The 18,404-nt window shown below is 55.3% G+C and overlaps 1 protein-coding gene across 2 annotated transcripts in view; it reads left to right on the top strand.

Moving 5' to 3' along the window:
* SMARCB1 (SWI/SNF related BAF chromatin remodeling complex subunit B1) overlaps positions 1 to 18,404 on the top strand; it is a 24,617-nt gene extending 6,213 nt beyond the window's left edge. For both annotated transcript variants that reach the window (XM_079718098.1, XM_079718097.1), the window contains exons 4-9: positions 1,651 to 1,788; positions 3,810 to 3,937; positions 7,048 to 7,214; positions 11,651 to 11,841; positions 17,622 to 17,753; positions 18,089 to 18,404. In XM_079718098.1, the coding sequence (XP_079574224.1) occupies positions 1,651 to 1,788; positions 3,810 to 3,937; positions 7,048 to 7,214; positions 11,651 to 11,841; positions 17,622 to 17,753; positions 18,089 to 18,128 (796 nt within the window). In that variant the 3' untranslated portion in view covers positions 18,129 to 18,404. The remainder of the gene's footprint in view (positions 1 to 1,650; positions 1,789 to 3,809; positions 3,938 to 7,047; positions 7,215 to 11,650; positions 11,842 to 17,621; positions 17,754 to 18,088) is intronic.

Genomic DNA, 18,404 nt, shown 5'->3' with positions numbered 1-18,404 from the left:
CCAGATCAGCTCACAAAAGAAACAAACAATAGATTTGAACGTATCAACGTAGATCCTTTGAAAGAGCATTTACGTTAACAATTAAACAGGGGAGTAATTGGGAAGTTGCTACCTTGTAGAGTTTGTTCATTTAGATTTATAAGAAAAACTTGGATACCCCAAGTATTTCTCTATTTTATGTAGACAGATAGGTAAAGCGTGACCCACACTGAGGCACAGGAGTAAACAAACACAGGGAATGATGTTTGTTCTTGAGTGTGATTTTAAAAATGCAGAATAAAAATATAAATAACTAGCAACATAAAGAACCGGGGAGGGTGTCATGGAGTGGGCACACTCACGCCCACCGTGGCGGCTCTGCCTCAGGCATTGTGGCCTCAAAGTTTTTTGTTGGTCTCTGATCTATTAATTCCACCCCTGGGAATTTGTCCCAGGGAAATAATTTATACTGTCAACAAAAACCATTATAAGTACAGAGATGCTATTGGTGGCATGTGAATTATAAAGGGAACTAGGGAGCCCCTTGAGTGTCCTGCCTCAGGGAAAGGCTGTGTGAGCGAAGATGCAGACACCCAAGTAGTCTGGGGTTACCTGATGTGTTGTGGGTAAGTAGACCCTGCAGCAACCTGAAACCTGGCTCACATGAGCGAGACGTGCAGAATACCTGCGTGACGCTTTCAACTCTCAAGAAAACATGCATTTAGGTGCATGAGATGGCGGGAGCACTAAGGCGGGGGGCAGGCCATTGTTTCAAGTGATGCGGTTACGGAAAATCATGAAGGTGACATGGTACAGAGGTTGGGGATGGAAAGGTGAGTTACGTACAGTTGCTGCCCTCACGTTGCTCCCAGGTTACTAGGGACACGGCCCGAGGGTGATGAAGGGTCTCGCAGAGCAAGGTGGGAGCCCACCCCCTCCTGTCGGTCAGCTTTTGGTACTTTCCTAGTAGTAAAAGCAACTTGTAATTTGGAGAGAAGAGTGAGCTCTTTTGGGACATGGGTTCCTTGGATTACTTTGAGCATCATTTTGTAGAGAGTATTTACCAATGTGTCTTCTCACTTCTACTGGTCTGAAGGCCCAGAGGCCAGAGCTGTTGCCTAGTCTGTCTCAGCCTGGACTGCATGTCTAAAATCACAGTCTGAGTCTCTGCCTGCTTCAAACCTCCAGGGACTCACAGCCACCTGCTGAGTGCATCCATTTCCTGCAGAGCACGCCAGCCCCTGTAATCAGGACCCTCTCTGTGTCTCCAGCCCTGCTGCCCTCTGTGTTCTTCCTGAAATGCTCTCCTCTCCTCCACCCATGAACCGTGACTCAGCATTTAAGGCTTTGCTCCAGGGCTGCTCTTCAGCCTTCTTGTACCGTCCCTTCCTCGCAGAAGGGACTGTGCTTCCGTGCAGCTGTGCCCAGCATGTAGCACGTTGGGTCATGGCTGAGGCACTGGGCTGGGGCCCCTCTGCACCTCCCCTAACCCAGGAGCAGGTGCTGGTGGGAGCCTAGGGAATAGACACCTGCGGAGTCTGGGGTGCACAGAGGTCCCCACTGGGACCTGGGGCCCAGCAGGGGCGCAGTGGGCATCCACTGACCACGACCTGATGCCTGGTGGGCAGTTTCGGCTCACAGACTGAGAGGAGGTATTTCCATGTCTCCCAGGGAACAGAAGGCTAAGAGGAACAGCCAGTGGGTGCCCACCCTGCCCAACAGCTCCCACCACCTGGATGCCGTGCCCTGCTCCACCACCATCAACAGGAACCGCATGGGCCGGGACAAGAAGAGGACATTCCCACTGTGGTGAGTGGGCCTCGCCCTCTGAATCCACCGAGGTCCTCCAGCATGTTTTAGTTTCCTCCTCCCCAGAAAAACGCTCTGCTTTGACCTCCTGTCCCCGAAACGCTGCACTGCTCCTCCTTGGGGCTGGTCTCCCTCAGCGTCCAGCATGACTGGCTCTGCGTGGTCCAGCCTGGCTCTGCCTGCGCTCACCCCTAGCTCCTCAGGTAGCGTTCCTGGGTGCAGTCTCTGGACCTTTTCTCTGCCATCCACATGACTCGATGCTTAGTTGCCCATGGTGCCAGAACAGAATGCCACAAACTGGGTGGCTTGAAGCAACACAAGTTTATTCTCACACAGTTCCAGAGGCCGGGAGTTTCACTGGGCTGGAATCAAGGTGTTGCCGGGCCCTGCTCCCTCCAGGGTCCCTTCCAGCTGCTGGCAGCTGCCACGTTCCTTGGCTCGTGGCAGCATCACTCCAGTCTCTTCCTCCCTGGTCACATGGCCTCCTCTGTGTGTGTGAAATCTCCCTCTCTTTCTCTTTCACTCTTTTTTTTCTGGCCGTGCCGCGTGGCTTGCAGGATCTCAGTTCCCTGACCAGGGATTGAACCTGGGCCACCACAGTGAAAACCTGGAATCCTAACCACTAGGCCACCAGGGAACTCCCTCTCCCTCTCTTTCTTGTGAGGACACTTGTGATGTAACTTAGGGCCCACTTCGACAAGGCTTCCTCTCCTTTTTTGCTCTGTAAGATGACAGTTACAGGTTCCAAGACTTTGGACATAGATGTCTCTGGGGGGCCATTTTTCAAGCTCCCGCCCACTAAGCTCTCCTCTGAATGCCGCCCCAGGCACCTCCAGCACAGGCTGCCTGTAGGCTTCTCTAGCCCAGGACACAACAATCCCGTCCTTCCTGTACTTGGACCACAATCCTGGCACTCTTCCTCCTTCTCACACCATAGAGCCAGTCTCCACAAATTCTACTTGCTCAGCTCTCCAAGTGTTCAGAATCCGGCCACCCTTGGCCAGCTCCCCATTGGGCATGTGCCCCTTCAGCCAGGGCAGGTCCTCTAGATGCCCCGTCACACCAGCATCCACGTGACAGAGTCCTGGTGGTGGCTGCCCCTCTCTGGCCCCGGCTCCTGCCGCCCTTCACCTCAGGCACTGTGGCCTTCTCAGCACTCTTCAGCCGCCCAGGCACTCCTGCCCTCGCAATTCCCTCACTTCCTGTCAGCATCTGCAGGCTCATCCCTTTCTCCCTCCTCCTTCCCTCCTCCCCCTTCCTTTTTCTCCCTCCCCATCTCTGTTTGAATGTCACTTCTCAGAGTGTTCCTCCCCTTTTAGAATGACCACTCTGTCCTAGAGCATTCGTGTCTGGGCGGAGAGAGGGGGTGTTTTCCTCATTTGTTTGTTCATTTGTCATCTGTGCCCCCAGCTCTCTGAGAACAGATCTCAACCCTCGGTCTTCCACCCTTGGGTTTCCTGCACCCACCCTCACCCCGTATCTTCCCGCTTCGTCTTCCTAAAATGCAGGTGTGAGCACAGAACTGCCTTGTTCTCAGTCCTCCTGGGGCTCCCTCGGGGTCGAGGCTGGAGATGGAGAACTGTGGGCACTTGGACCCCTGTGGCTTCCCAGCATCCTCCCACTGCTCCCCGACACCATCTGCACCCCTCCTTCCCTCAGCAGTTCTCGACTCTCCTGCCCCTCGGCCTTTGCTCAAGGGCTTCCACTTTTGGGAGTACCCTTCCTTTCCTACAGTTTCCTGGGAAAGTCCTGCCTGTCTTGGGGCTTAAATGTCCCTTACTTCGGACATCTCCATCTTGTCCTGCTGCCCAAGTCAGCATCTCCTCTCCCGTCCCGCGTGTCCATTAGCGTGGACCCCTGCTGGCACTGTCTCTGCCGACTCAGCCCATAGTGGACAAGTCCCTATAAGAAGCGGGGTTTCCCCTCTGGTTAGGTCACAGTGACCAGTGGTGCAGAGAGGGAGGCCCTGGGTGCAGGGACCCCAGCCCCCCTTGCTGAGCATGCTGCTGCCTCCCTTCCAGCTTCGACGACCACGACCCAGCTGTGATCCATGAGAATGCGTCCCAGCCCGAGGTGCTGGTTCCCATCCGACTGGACATGGAGATCGACGGGCAGAAGCTGCGAGATGCCTTTACCTGGAACATGAACGGTATGTGGTGGCCAACCCACCGTCTTGCACACAGTCTTGTTTCCTGCCTGCTGCCCGTCAGGGGGACCCTGGACTCTGATTGTGACATTCAGAGCATTGTGGAGTAGATTAGGAGGGTGTGGACTTTGGGTTCAAATCCTGGAATGCAAACCTGGTTCAGTGTTTGAAAATCAGTCAGTGTGATCCATCATATTAACAGACTAGAAAAGATAAATCCCTTGATTATATCAATTGATACAAAAAAGTATTTAACAAAATCCAGCACTCGTTCTTGATAAAAACTCAGGAAATTGGGAATAGACAACATAGTGCTAGAAGTACTAGCCAGTGTAACAAGGCAGGAAAATGATATAAAAAACATACGCTTCAGAAAGGAAGAAATAAAACTGTCTTTATTTGTAGACGGCATGATTATCTACATAGAAAATCCCAAGAGACCTACCCAAAAAACCTGCTAGAACTAATAACCGAGTCTTAGCAAGGTCACAAGACCCAAAATAAACATGCAAAAGTCAATTGTATTTCTATACATTATATACTGTCAGTGAACACGTGGACACTCAAGTGTCCAGTATAAAAATGTTACTATTTACAGTTACACAGTTAAGAAAAAAGGTGTAAATCTTACAAACATATAGTTTGTTTCAGGAAACATTTCATATGCTGAAAACTATAAAGCACTGATGGAAGTAATTAAAGGAGATCTGAATAAATGGACAGACAACTATGTTCATGGATCAGAAGATTCAAGATGTTAATTCTCCCTAAATTAATATGCAAGTTTATTTTTTTTCATTTTTATTGGAGTATAATTGCTTTACAATGGTGTGTTAGTCTCTGCTTTATAACAAAGTGAGTCAATTATACATATACATATATCTCCATATCTCTTCCCTTTTAATATGCAAGTTTAATGCAATTTCTTTGAAAATCCCAGCAAGACATTTTGTAGATTTAGACAAAATTATTCTAAAATTTCAGTGGAAAGGCAAAGGAACTAGAGTAGCTAAAGCAATTTTGGAAAAGAAGAAAGTAGGAGGAATGAGTCTTCCTAATCCCAAGACTTGGTGTGGAGCTGCAGTAATCAAGGCGGCATCTGAATCTATGACGATCATAGACTAAAAAAGTTAATTTTTAAAATTCTCTGCACAGTATACTCATAGGACGCTTGGCCTGAGCACCTTAGCTTCCTGCTGCTTCTCCAAAACTGGATGTATGTGTTATCAATAGTAGGCTGGCACTGTTCAGGTCTGGCACAATGGTGCTATGAGGAGGGTTGGTCTCTAGCCCTTCTCCTGGGCTAGTGAAATAGTGGGGTCAGTTGTCTGTTAAGCAGACCTCATTCTATTTATTTATTTAGTTATTTCTTTCTTTTCTTCCTTCCTCCCTTCCTTCCTTCCTTCCTTCCTTCCTTGTTGCATGTGGGCTTTCTCTAGTTGCAGCGAGTGGGGGCTACTCTTCGTTGCGGTGTGTGGGCTTCTCATTGTGGTGGCTTCTCATTGCGGAGCACGGGCTCTAGGCATGTGGGCTTCAGTAGTTGTGGCACACAGGCTCAGTAGTTTTGGCTCACGGGCTCTAGAGCTTAAGCAGTAGTTGTGGCGCACGGGCTTAGTTGCTCCGCTGCATGTGGGATCTTCCTGGACCAGGGCTTGAACCTGTGTCCTCTGCATTGGCAGGCAGATTCTTAGCCACTGCACCATCAGGGAAGTCCCAGCAGACCTCGTTCTTGAAGATGGAATCATGCCGAGTACTTGTGAGGGAATTCATTCTTTTTATATATATATATATATATATATATATAAATTTATTTATTTTACTTATTTATTTATTTTTGGCTGCATTGGGTCTTCATTGTTGCGCATGGGCTTTCTCTAGTTGCAGAGAGCGGGGTCTACTCTTCATTGCAGTGCACAGGCTTCTCATTGCAGTGGCTTCTCTTGTTGTGGAGCACGGGCTCTAGGCGTGTGGGCTTCAGTAGTTGTAGCATGCGGGCTCAGTCGTTGTGGCTTGCGGGCTCTAGAGCGCAGGTTCAGTAGTTGTGGTGCAAGGCTTAGTTGCTCCATGACACGTGGGATCCTCCCGGACCAGGGCTCGAACCCGTGTCCCCTGCATTGGCAGGCAGATTCTTAAACCACTGCGCCACCAGGGAAACCTGGGAATTCACTCTTTGCTTTCCCTTCTCTGTGGCTCATCCCAGTTTGGCACGTGGTCATTGAAGTTTGGGTTATGAGAAAGAGGGCAGGTCTGGGGAAAACAGTTGACTGCACAGGACCTTGCTGTAGTCCGGCCAGTAGTGGACAGTCCCCATGAAGCTCGCGCCTGAGGCAGTTACATCTCCAGGATCCAGGATCCGTACCCGCCCCCATGCTGTCGCCTTGTTGAGTGTGTGTGCTGCCCACAGAGTCAGAAACTCAGCGAGGGGTTGTAAAAAGCCACACGCAGCCCCAGGTGATCTCTGAGGGATTTCCACTGCGGAGGAAATGGTGGATAGACATGCACCTGCTCCGTCTTCCAGTGGATGCTGGCTTCCAAGTGTCTTGTCTGGAAGGAATCTGTGTTAGCTCAGGCCGAGGTGACAAAGTCCCACAGCCTGGGGGGCATAACAGCAGGTTTTATCTCCTCCCAGTTTTGGAGGCTGGAAGTCCGAGTCAGGGTGTTGGCAACGTTGGTTTCCTCTGAGGCCATCTTCTCCCTGTGTCTCCACGTGGGCTTCCCTGGTTGCCTGGGTTGGAAGAGGGGAGGAAGTGGCACGTCAGCTCTGAAGTGCCTTTGCTTCCCCCCTCCCCAGACAGCTCACTGGTTAGAACTAACGGAGCCGTGCAGTGCTAAGCCTGGGAGTGGGGAGCCTGGGGTTGGGGAGCACATAGGGTCTTGACCACCTCCAGAGGTGTTGGGGGGGTGGTGTGTATGGATTGAGGGCCAGAAGGGAGGTGTTCGTCTTGTGCTTCCTCTCCTTACCATGTCTGGGAGGATCCATCGTCCTCACCTTTATGCTCATCTTCATCCAGGTGGGTTGGCAGAGGAGGACGGGCTCGGGGAGTTCAGGGCTGAGCAGGGTGACATTAGGCCCTGCAATCCACCAGCAATCCATACCTCTCACCTCATTTCAGAGAAGCTGATGACCCCTGAGATGTTTTCAGAAATTCTCTGTGATGACCTGGATTTGAACCCACTGACGTTCGTACCAGCCATCGCCTCCGCCATCAGACAGCAGATCGAGTCCTACCCCACAGACAGCATCCTGGAGGACCAGTCAGACCAGCGTGTCATTATCAAGGTAAGCAGCTCCCCACCCTGCACCAGGGCCTTCCTTGTACTGGTGGGGGTCATGGGGTGCTGAAGCTACGTGGAGGCTTCAGCAGAAGCCTGTCTGGGATTAATACTGTTGGACAGGGCTTCTGGAAAGCTGTCTTTCAGGCAGCTTATCCCAGGAAAGGCGTGGGCTGACTTCTGAGTAAGGTATCACATTCTGGGCGCATTCGGGGTGCTGCTGTGGCATTGCCAGGTGTGGAGCAGAGCCTGGGTGGTACAAAGGAGGTTATGCCAGCTGACGGGTAGAGCAGGGAAGCCTACAGTAAGATGAGCACACTGCCACACTCTTCCCATGGGCAGGCTGGGCCAAGCACATCCCATACTGTCTCAGTAACCCCCACCATCCTGGGGGAAGGTGCTGTGTTACAAGTGAAGAGGTGGGGCCGCCTACCCCCAACTGCCCTGCTGAGAAGTGGTAGAGCTGGGGTTTGGGCCCAGGCCTGCCTGCTGCAGAGCCTGCTTGGTATGAAGCAATATCTCATTGTGGTTTTTTTTGTTTGTTTGTTTTTTTCGATATGCGGGCCTCTCACTGTTGTGGCCTCTCCCGTTGGGGAGCACAGCCTCCGGACGCGCAGGCCCAGCGGCCATGGCTCACGGGCCCAGCCGCTCCGCAGTATGTGGGATCTTCCCGGACCGGGGCACGAACCCATGTCCCCTGCATCGGCAGGCGGACTCCCAACCACTGCGCCACCAGGGAAGCCCCGATCATATGGTTTTTGTCCTTCATTCTGTTCAAGTGGTTTATTGCATTGATCGGTTTTCTTATTGAGCCATCCCTGCATTGCCAGAATAGGTTCCACTTTTTATAGTTTATTTATATTGTTGTATCATTTATAATGGTGTGTAATTCTTCTAATGTGCTGTTGAATTCAGTTTTGCTAGTATTTTGTTGAATTTTTTTTTTAATTTATTTTTGGCTGCATTGGGTCTTGCTGCGTGTGGGCTTTCTCTAGTAGCAGCGAGTGGGGGCTACTTTTCATTGCGGTGCGCGGGCTTCTCATTGTGGTGGCTTCTCTTTGTTGCAGAGCATAGGCTCTGGGTTCACGGGCTTCAGTAGTTGTGGCTCTTGGGCTCTAGAGCACAGGCTCAGTAGTTGTGGCGCATGGGCTTAGTTGCTCTGCGGCATGTGGGATCTTCCTGGACCTGGGCTCGAACCCATGTTCCCTGCATTGGCAGGTGGATTCTTAACCACTGCGCCACCAGGGGAGTCCGCTGAGGATTTTTATATCAACGTTCATAAGAAGTATTGGTCTATAGTTTTCCTTTCTTGTAGTATCTTTGCCTGGCTTTGGTAACAAAGCAATGAGTTATGAAGTATTCCTTGCTTTTCAGTTTTTTGGCAGGATTTTTTTTTTTTAAGATCTTTATTGGAGTATAATTGCTTTACAGCGGTGTGTTAGTTTCTGCTTTATAATGAAGTGAATAAGCTATATATATACATATATCCCCATATCTCCCTCTTGCATCTTCTTCCCACCCCTCTGGATGGTTACAAAGCAACGAGCTGATCTCCCTGTGTTATGCGGCTGCTTCCCACTAGCTATCTATTTTACATTTGGTAGTATTTATAAGTCCATGCCACTCTCTCACTTCGTCCCAGCTTACCCTTCCCCCTCCCTGTGTCCTCAAGTCCATCCTGTTTTTGGCAGGATTTGATAAGGATTGGTATTAGTTCTTCTTTAAACGTTTGGTAGGATTCACCAGTAAAGCCATCCGGTCCAGGGCTTTTCTTTGTAGGGAGGTTTTTAATTACTGATTCAACCTCCTTGCTAGTTAATTTCTTTTAAGAGAAATATGAATTTATTTTTCTTAACCTATTTCAGTTTCTCATGGCCAACTAGCAGAAAAAGGGCACGGGTGAGAAAGAAGGGGGATGTCCTGGGAGAGAAGCGGTGGGGATGTGTGGGGTGCAGCTGTGGGACCAACACCTGTGTCCCTGTGCGCAGCCTGTGGCCCCTGGAGGATGGTCCCTACTCCGCTCTGTGCTGCATCTTTGTCCTGTAACCATGGTGGGGACGTGGACTTGCAGAGTTGGCTACACCCAACTGCGTGGTTCCAGATAAGCGGGGTCAGCCACAGGGAGGGTCCTTGTGAGTCTGACAGCTGGCTTCTCTGACATTTTCTTGTAACTGAGTGTCATCTTTTTATTATCCTGATGGGGCTTGTGGGCAGCCATACAGAAAGTTGTCAGGCAGTTGAAAATCCACCTGGGACCATCACCTGCTCCCTGATCAGAGGCTTTCTTGGTGACTAGACAGCTTTCAGCCGTGGGGTCCGTTCAGGCTCTCACACCCACCTATAATCCCCATCCATGGGATGGTGTCGGCTGGTAGGCTGCTGGGAGACCATCCCCAGGTCGGGGTCCTGCTTGGTTGGGGTTGTGAGGGCCTGCCAGCACTGGGGCCGGACACAGCTGGTCAGGGAAGGCCTGCTTCCGGTGGGGGCAGAGCCTCGTGGGCACTGTGACCTGGGGGGAGCGTGCCACCTGGTAGGCGAGCACGCTGATGGCCACATCCAGGGTTTCCCGTGTGTCACAGACTCCAGAGGAGCCGGGTGCTTCTGGGACACAGTGGAGGACGACATCAGACCAATGTCTCCTCACAGAGCAGAGCCCTAAGGCTCAGGGCGGCTGCTCACAGGTGCTCCCGGAGTGGTGGAACGAAAGCTCAGGCTGGCACTGCGACCAGGACACCTGGCCCTCCAGGGTCGTGGGGCTCAGTGCAGCTGAGGGTGGAGCTGTCAGACTCTGGGGGGCTGGTGGGCCCTTTCTGGGGAGGGAATGGCATGTGGGTGATTCAGGTTGAAGCTGGGGAGCCTGCTCAGGGGGCCTGGCCCCACAGTCCAGCCGCCCCCGCCCCGACGGCTCCCAGTCCCCACTCTGTGAGTTTCCTGTGTCCTCTGTGGAGGCCTCAGGCCCTGCTCTGCCCATACCCTCCCCTGGGAGCCCCACCCTGCTCTCTCTCAGCTTGTCCAGTTCTTCCTAAAATGCCCCCTCCACTGGGCGGCCTTCCTGGGGCTCCTGGCTAAGGCTGACTGCACTTTCTGCCCCTCCCCCTCTTCCCCTCAGCACCTACACCTCTGATGTCCCCTCATTCACGTATTTAACCCTGCACTGGATGAAAACCCATGAAGATGACTCTGTCTGTTTTTCCCACTGTGTGTCCCCTGTGCGTCTCCTGGGTCGGCAGGAGTCTGTATTTCTTAATAAACGATAGCGTTGATGAGCAGTCGGCACAGTGCACAAACAGGCACCGGTCTGCGTGGCACCCCGATGGCCAGGCCGAGTGGTGCGTGGGGCGTTTTGGTCCCGTGTGATGTGTCCACGGGCTGCCTGCTGCTGCTTCGCTTTCCGGTCCTGTTGTGCCGACGTGGCTCAGCAGACACGTGGTTCCTGCTGGGAAGGGCCGGCTCTTCCAATTCTCACCAGCAGACCTGCTTGGTCGCCCAGCAAGGGCGTGGCTTGGAGGCGGGAGTGGCTGGGCCTCGGCTGCAGAGTGGAGCGCTGTGCAGGGGGCCCAGAGGTGCAGGACTTCATGCACAGGTCAGGTGGTAGGGCCTCACGTTTCTCTGAAGGCATGGACGAGTCCCGATCCGAACCTTAAAAGCCCAGCTGAGCGCCTGGGGACAGTAGCATGAAGGGGCAGGTGCTCCGTGGCCTGCTTGGCTGGCAGAGGGCTGGACAGCAGGGGCAGGGGTCTCCACACGATGCCCAGTGAATGCCGCCAGACCCCGAGTTGTCCTTTCTGTGAGTCGCTGATGCCCAGTTTCAGAGCAGGCCCAGGTCATCTGTGGGGTGAGAAGTCAGGGTGGGGAGCTCCTGGGGCACAGGCTGTGGCTGCAGGTGGCATGTCTCACAGATGCCTCTGGGGAACGAGGCGGAGGAGCCGGCATGGCCTCCGCTCCCGCCGCCCCCCACCCCCACCTGCCCAGGCTCTGCCTGTGCCTTGCGGGCTGTGGGTCTGTGAGCGCACGTAGCAGATGATTTCAGAGCAGGGCATGTTCCGTGAAGAGACAGAGGAGGGGGGTAGACGCTGGCTCAGGTGAGGGCTCAGGGATAGTATCTGATGAGTGACCAGTGTTTATCATGTTGTAAAGGTCCAGAGCGGCGCGGTAGAAGGGCAGAGAAGAGGGTACCGGCCAGTGCAGGGAGCGAGGGGGTGGGAACAGGGGCAAGGCGGGACTCAGGTGCCCGGGGCCCTCCAGGGCCCTCCCTAGAGGGTGACAGTGCCGGGGCCTGAACCACAGTCCCTCTGGCCGCCCAGGAGGTCTGTGGGGTCAGCCCCGTTTGTGGATGGGGAGTTGCAGCCAGAGGGATAAGGGCAGCCTTCTCACTTTCTCATGGGCCTGGAGGGGGGGATGCAGTTCTGCCTGCTCTGACTCGTGTTCCTGGTTCTGGCCCAGCTGAACATCCATGTGGGAAACATCTCCCTGGTGGACCAGTTCGAGTGGGACATGTCAGAGAAGGAGAACTCGCCAGAGAAGTTTGCACTGAAGCTGTGCTCCGAGCTGGGGCTGGGCGGGGAGTTCGTCACCACCATCGCGTACAGCATCCGGGGACAGCTGAGCTGGCATCAGAAGACCTACGCCTTCAGGTAGGTCTCGGACAGGTGCCTCCTCCTCCTTCTGCAGACCATTCTGGGGACAAGGCTTCCCCCTGTGTGTAGTGATGCCTTTGGGACTTTCTGGAGCCTCATGATGCCATCTGGCCGAGGGCAGCTTTGCGGGCTCAACGGCCTCTGTTGGCTCCTCCCATCCCCCATCACAGAGGAGGATCTAAGGAGGTGGCGGGTCTGCCCCTCTGTCCTCACCCACTCTGCCACCAGCAGCCCCTGCCGCCCTCACACACCACCTCCTCCCTGCACTCACCCAGACCCTTCCTCGGTCAGGGTCGTCTGATGGACTGGCACTGAATCTCAAACAAGGGCTACTCCATGCTGCCTTCCCTGGAAGGGGAGTCAAGAGGCTACTTGTTCAGTCAGAGAGCAGGTGGTGGGCGCCTCCGCCGGCTGGACCCGTACTGGGTGCTGCCAGTGTGGAAGAGGGAGTAGCGTTCAGGCTGCTGGGGACGGGGCGGGTAGGGAGTGTAAATGTAGCATTTGGTCCAGTGTCATGGGTGCTGGTGGGGGTGGACTGGGGGATGGGGCTCCTCATGACACAGATGTGGCCTTCCTGTTCCTGGTGGCCTTGCCATGCAGGCCTGGCCGGGGCAGGAGTCGGCGAGCGTTAACCACATAGCAGAGCTCGCCCACCCACAGGACTGTTTGTCACATCCAGCCCTGTCCCCCGAGCTCCTTTTCCTCTGCGGGATGGGGTGCCAGTGCGGGCGGCACTGAGTATCTCTGCATCAAAACAGGATGTTAGGATTTATTCTGCTCGTCAAGCTGTCACCGTCCACATTTGGAGGCCGTTACTGAGGGACCGACCCCCCCTTAAGGTGTGCAGAGGAGCAAAGCCGAAGAGCCCTGCAGAGACGGGGCAGCTGAGGGCGTGCGTGGGTCTACCTGTGTCTCAGCTGGTTCCCCCAGAAATCCCAGGAGGTAGCCTTCTCAGTTTTCCTGTAGCTCTGAGCAAGAGAGAAGGAATGACCAACACCCGCAGGGCCTGAGGCCCCGGGCGTCCCGGCTGACATAACATGCGTGGCCTCCCATGACCACCAGCAACCCCGCTAACTGGGGATCCTGCTCCACAGATGTGGGTCCAGGCCCACACTCCGCATCCCATGGGAGGTCTGCTCACCGTGTCACGGTGTGTGTCCACTGACGGCATGCAAGCTGAGGCCGACCGGTCTGGGGCCAGTCTGGGGTGGCCTTGCTTCCTAGAGTCGACCCTGAGGTCCTGGGAGTCCCTCATCCCCAAATGCTGAGTCAGAATCCACACCTCACTGGTGTGCAGCAGGGGGACTTGGAGGGTGTCCACACACGAGGCCGCATCCCTCCTGCTCTGATTCCCGGGGCTCTGGGCTGTCGGCAGTGCGACCTGCAGCTCCAGAGCAGGCCCGCAGGGGCCCCGAGGCGTGCAGGTCAGGACTTGGATGGAGTGCTCCCATTTCAGCAGCTAGTTAACACGTTCCATTGTGTGGGTGGGAATGACTCTGGTACTGAAGATGCAGGTTTCAAATCCTCAGGATCAAAGGCAGGGCCACCCCACTGGGGACTGTGGTAAGCATGTCCCCTCCACAGCAGCCTGGCCCAGCCAGCTGGGTGGGTGCGGCCTGCCTGGTGGTCTGGAGGCGGCCACAGGCCTCCTTTGGCGTCAGGAGGGCTGCTGCACTTCTCCAGCCGACCAGGCTTCGTGGGCTCGCGTGTGCTGGGTCTGGGCTGGGCAGCGGGGTGCTCGGAGAGCTGGCAGGATAGGAAGGGGAGCGCGGGGTCAGGCTTTATCATCCAGGGGCAGGACTGCGGCTAGCAGGGTGCCTGGAACTTTGTCTCCTGACCCCACCCCGCGTTCTCCCCGTGCACTCCCCATGCCTTGGGAGCTCCCCGGGAGACCAGTACCAGCCTTTCCCTGCTGTCCAGCCTCTGCCTGGGGAAAGGAGAGGGGCTTGCCGCACCCCCAGGGCCAGGGCCTGCCTGGCCCACAGAGAGCTGGACTGGGAGCCCCTGCCTGGTTTCTGCTACGCGAGGCTTGGCAGCTGCTGAGTCACATGACTCCTCAAGGGGACTTTAAGCTCTGGGCCCCGTCACCCCTGTTGGAAGCACTCTGGATTCCTGTGAGCCAGTGCTGGCTGTCTCCCCCGGACTGAGCCCAGCCCGGTGTCTGGCCGCGGTGCCGTCCTCTGCGACAGTGGAGCAGGCTAGTCACAGGCTAGTGAGCTGGGGCACCAGTGCGGAGAACAGGCAGTGGGCCGGGCAAGCCTGATGTGGGCAGAGGCAGGCAGTGAGCATGAGGGGGACGCGGGCGTGTGGCTGCTAGAGGACAGAGCTGAACCAGAAGGACATATAGATGTCCTGGAGCCAGCGGAATGGAGACAGAGACAGTGATGAGGGGGCAGGGCTCCCCAGGGGAGGGCTGGGCAGAGGGTGTGAGGGTGTCAGACAGTCACCGAGACTGTGAGGGGGGTGGCATCCTGCAGAGTTCCTCTACCTCCTCCAGGCCAGCCCTGCACCCTGGCTGGGGACACGGGAGAACCAGCACGCTGTCCAGCAGAGGAGGTGCGAGTGCCTGGCCACCGAGGCCAGAGGGTGTGGGCCAGGGAGGAGGCAGCAGATGGCCAGGGCAGGAGCGGCTGGAGGAAGCTGGGGACAGGCAAAGGGTCAGAGAACCTGGCAGCTGTGCCCGGTGGGGGACAGAGGCATTGTCACTGGAACAGCCTCAGGGTTGGGAGGCACCAGGGTCGTTGTGGACTGGCTGACCAGAGCCACCAGAAGAGGTTAGTCCTGGGGCTCCAGCCCCTGCGCTGGCCCCATGGCCGGGCTGGCCGGCTTGTTTTCGTTCACCACCTAGAGTGACAACTCAGTGGGTTTTTGTGTGTTTGCACAGTTCCGCAGTCCTGGGCAACCGCTGATCTACTTCCCATCTGTGGATCTGCCTGTTCTGATTACTTAATGTAAATAGAATCATATGACATATGGTTTTTTGTGGCCGGCTTCTTAGCATAATGTTTTCAGGGTTCGTGCATGTGGAGCCTGTATCAGAGCTTCATTCCTTTTTGTGGCTGAATAATATTCCATCATATAGACAGACCATACTTTATTTATCCAGTCATCAGTTGGTCATTTGGGTTGTGTTAACTTTTGGCTGTTAAGGGTAGTGCTGCCGTGAACATTTGTGCACGAGGTTTTGTTTGAACACCTATTTTCAGTTCTCTTGGGTATGTACCTAGGGGTGGAATTGCTGAGTCACGTGGTAGCTCTGTTTAGCGTTTGGAGGAGCCACTAGACTTGTTTTCAAAGCAGCTGCGCCATTTTGCATTCTCTCCAGCAGAGCAAGGGCTCCAGTTTCTCCACATCCTCGCCTGACTTTGATCCTAGCCACCCTAGTGGCATCTCGGTGTGGTTTGATTTGCATTTCCCAGTGGCTGATGGTGTTGAGCATATTTTCATGTGCTGTTGGACATGTGTATATCTTCTTTAGACAAAAGGTTGTTCAAGTCCTTTGTGTTTTAATTGGGTTATTTGGTGTTTTATTATTTAGTTGTAAAAGTTCATTATGTATCCCAGCTACAGGTCCCTTATCACATACATGATTTGCAAATATTCTCTCCCATTTTGTGGGATTATATTTCACTTTCGTGAGAGTGTCCTTTCAGGCACAAAAGTTAAATTTTTTTTTTTTTTGATGTGGACCATTGTTTCAACGTCTTTATTGAATTTGTTACAATATTGCTTGTTTTGGTTTTTTGGCGAGAGGCACGTGGGATCTTAGCTCCCCAACCAGGGATTGAACCTGCACCCACTGCATTGGAAGGCGAAGTCTTAACCACTCGATCACCAGGGAAGTCCCACAAAAGTTTAAAATTTTGATGATGTCCAGTTTATCTATTTTTTCTTTTGTTGCTTGTGCTTTTGGTGTCTTACCTAAGAAACGGTGGCCTGATCCAGGCTCCTGTCCCAGCACCATTTGTTGGAAAGACTGCTCTGTCCCCATTGAGTGGGTTTGGCCCCTTATCCAAAGTTAGTTGATCATAAACAGGAAGGCAACGTCGAGTTTTGCCCCTTCCTCCCAGCTGAGGAGCTGTGGGCAGGTTGCTCACCATCGCAGCCTTGTTCTTTCTCATCTACCAAGTGGGCACAGTCTTGCTTCTCAGCTGGCCTCTCGTACCTCGTGAGGTCATAAAAGTGAGGTCACATCGAAGATGAACGTCCAGGTCCTCTGCCTCCTCAGCCATGGCCTCCCTGCCTGGATACCACAGGTTGTGGGAACATCAGGGTCCCAGGTGGCCTTGAGGCCCGGGAAGCACAATCCCATCAAAGGGGATTCTGAGGGCGGCAGGGTGGCTCTCTGCCCGCATGTCCCCCGCAACACCTATGGGGCCTGCTGGCTCCAGACCCATCCTTCCGTGCCTGGTTCAAGCAGTTCTTATTTTAGAACAAACCCACTGGGGTGGAATCTTCCCAGAGCCACGGGGAGGTAAACACAGGGGCCTCCAGGACCCACGCACCAGCTCTTGTTTAAGAGGAAAACATGTTTGGCTCCCCTTCGCATGGGCTTGGCGACTTTCATGTTTCCCCCTCCTGAGGAAGGCGGCTGGGAGCCCTCGAGGTGAGGAATGATGTTTGGGTCTGTGGCCGGCTGGTTTTGGGATTGCCAAACCGCCACCCGGCTGGGGAGCAGCTGTCAGGAGCGGCCGAGGAGGGGCGGCCCAGCCACGGGCCTCTGAGTCACCAGCACCGGCTCCGGGCCTCATGGGCATGGACCCCATGGGCCAAGCTGTGGCAGCAAGAGGTGAGCCCCACTTCTGCAGGGGAGCGGGGCAGCCCTGGGCTGTGCCCCGTGCACCTGCGGTCCCTGAGACTCCAGGCCGAGGAGCAACATGAGGGGGGTGGGCGGGGGCTCTGCAGTCACGCTGGGCAGCCCCTCGGTACGGGCTCGGGGGGCTGTGGGAGTGGCATCGGCCCCCACATAGTGGATGTACGTTGGATGTTTAGTAATAGTGATCCTCTGAAATCCCTCACAGCGAGGACATTGTCCCCATTTTCGAGATGAGGTGTTAAGACCAAGGCCAGGGGCCCGTTTTTTTCTGTGCCATCATTCACCGGGCACCTCCCTGGGGCCCCCCCGCTCTCCCTCCTCCAGAGCTGGCTCTACAGGGCTCCAGGTAGACGAGGGCAGGGCTCGGGCTGTGCTGAGGCTCACCGGGCAGCCTGGGCTTGGCCCTCCTGGCAGAGGCGGCAGCTCGGTCAGGCACCCCCAGCTTTGGTGGCCTCGCTGAGGCTGACCTCCCCCCACCACTGAGTCCACTTAGCCGGAGGGTGTGCAGGTGGCCCTCAGCCGGAGTCGGAGACGTTTCTGAGGGACCCCAAGGTGGAGCGGTCAGGGGTCGTGGGTTCTGGGCCCCATGATGGGCTGAGGAGCCGTGTGTGGGACCATCAGGGGCAGTGGCCCTAGGTGAGCGGCGTCTGGACTCCTGGGTGGACTCCTTTGGTTTCCTTTTTCGTGGACGCTGAGCGAGGCGGATGGCCCTCCCCCTCCCCACAGTTGCAGTGGGAACAGCTGGCTCTGCAGCGCTGTCCTATGGACCCTTCCCCAGCATGCAGACCCGGAGTCACTGTCGTGCTGTCCGCTGGGCTGCAGCACCCCCACCGCCCTGTTGGGGGCTGGGCACAGAAATCAGGCTCCAGCGTTCCAGCTGCCCATGGGGCATGGACAGCGCTTTCTGGGGCCTCTCCAGCTGCTGCTCTGTGAACTGTCTACTTCCTCCCGTCTTCCACAGTGAGAACCCCCTGCCCACGGTGGAGATTGCCATCCGGAATACAGGCGACGCTGATCAGTGGTGCCCGCTGCTGGAGACCCTGACAGACGCCGAGATGGAGAAGAAGATCCGCGACCAGGACAGGAACACAAGGTGCCTCCCCAGCCCCATTTCCAGGCAGGATAGGACCGTCGCCTTTCCCAAGACCCAGCAGGCCCCTGGATGATGAGTCCCAGTCTAGCCCTGCAGGGGACAAGAGTAGCCCTTGGGTCGGTCTGACCACAGCCTAGACCAGGTTTCGGGACCCCTGGAGAGGTGGGTGGGACAGAGGGCAGCTTCAGGGCCCCAAGTAGCAGACAGGCCAAGGCTGAGGGAGGGGTTGGGGATCCCACCTACCACGTCCTGTCTCTGCCCCTTCCCCTGGCTGCCCTAGAGATCCCTGGTGGAGGGGCAGCTGCCCAGGGTCACCACCCTCTCCCCTCCTGCAGGCGGATGAGGCGTCTGGCCAACACTGCCCCGGCCTGGTAACCACCCAGTGGTGCTTGGCTCCCACGGAGCATCTGGAAGATTGGACCGTCTCCCCTCCATCTTCTGGCAAGGAGGGGGCAGCCCGGCCATCCTGAGGAGCACGGGGCAGGGGCCTCCTGGTCATCCACCCCAGGGTACACATTCCTTTTGCTGAGCTCCAGTCCCCACCGCCCGTCTCTGGTCAGGAAGAAGCCTAGTTTGGGGTTGTGTTTTGTTTTTGTATAGGAGCCCCAGGCAGGGCAAGCAACATTTTTTAAATAAAAGGCAACAGGTCCT

The sequence above is a fragment of the Hyperoodon ampullatus genome (assembly GCF_949752795.1).
Source record: "Hyperoodon ampullatus genome assembly, chromosome: 13".
In the NCBI taxonomy this organism is placed as follows: domain Eukaryota; kingdom Metazoa; phylum Chordata; class Mammalia; order Artiodactyla; family Ziphiidae; genus Hyperoodon; species Hyperoodon ampullatus.
The sequence above is the reverse complement of the archived record's forward strand: the minus strand, read 5'-3'. Positions and strand labels throughout refer to the sequence as shown.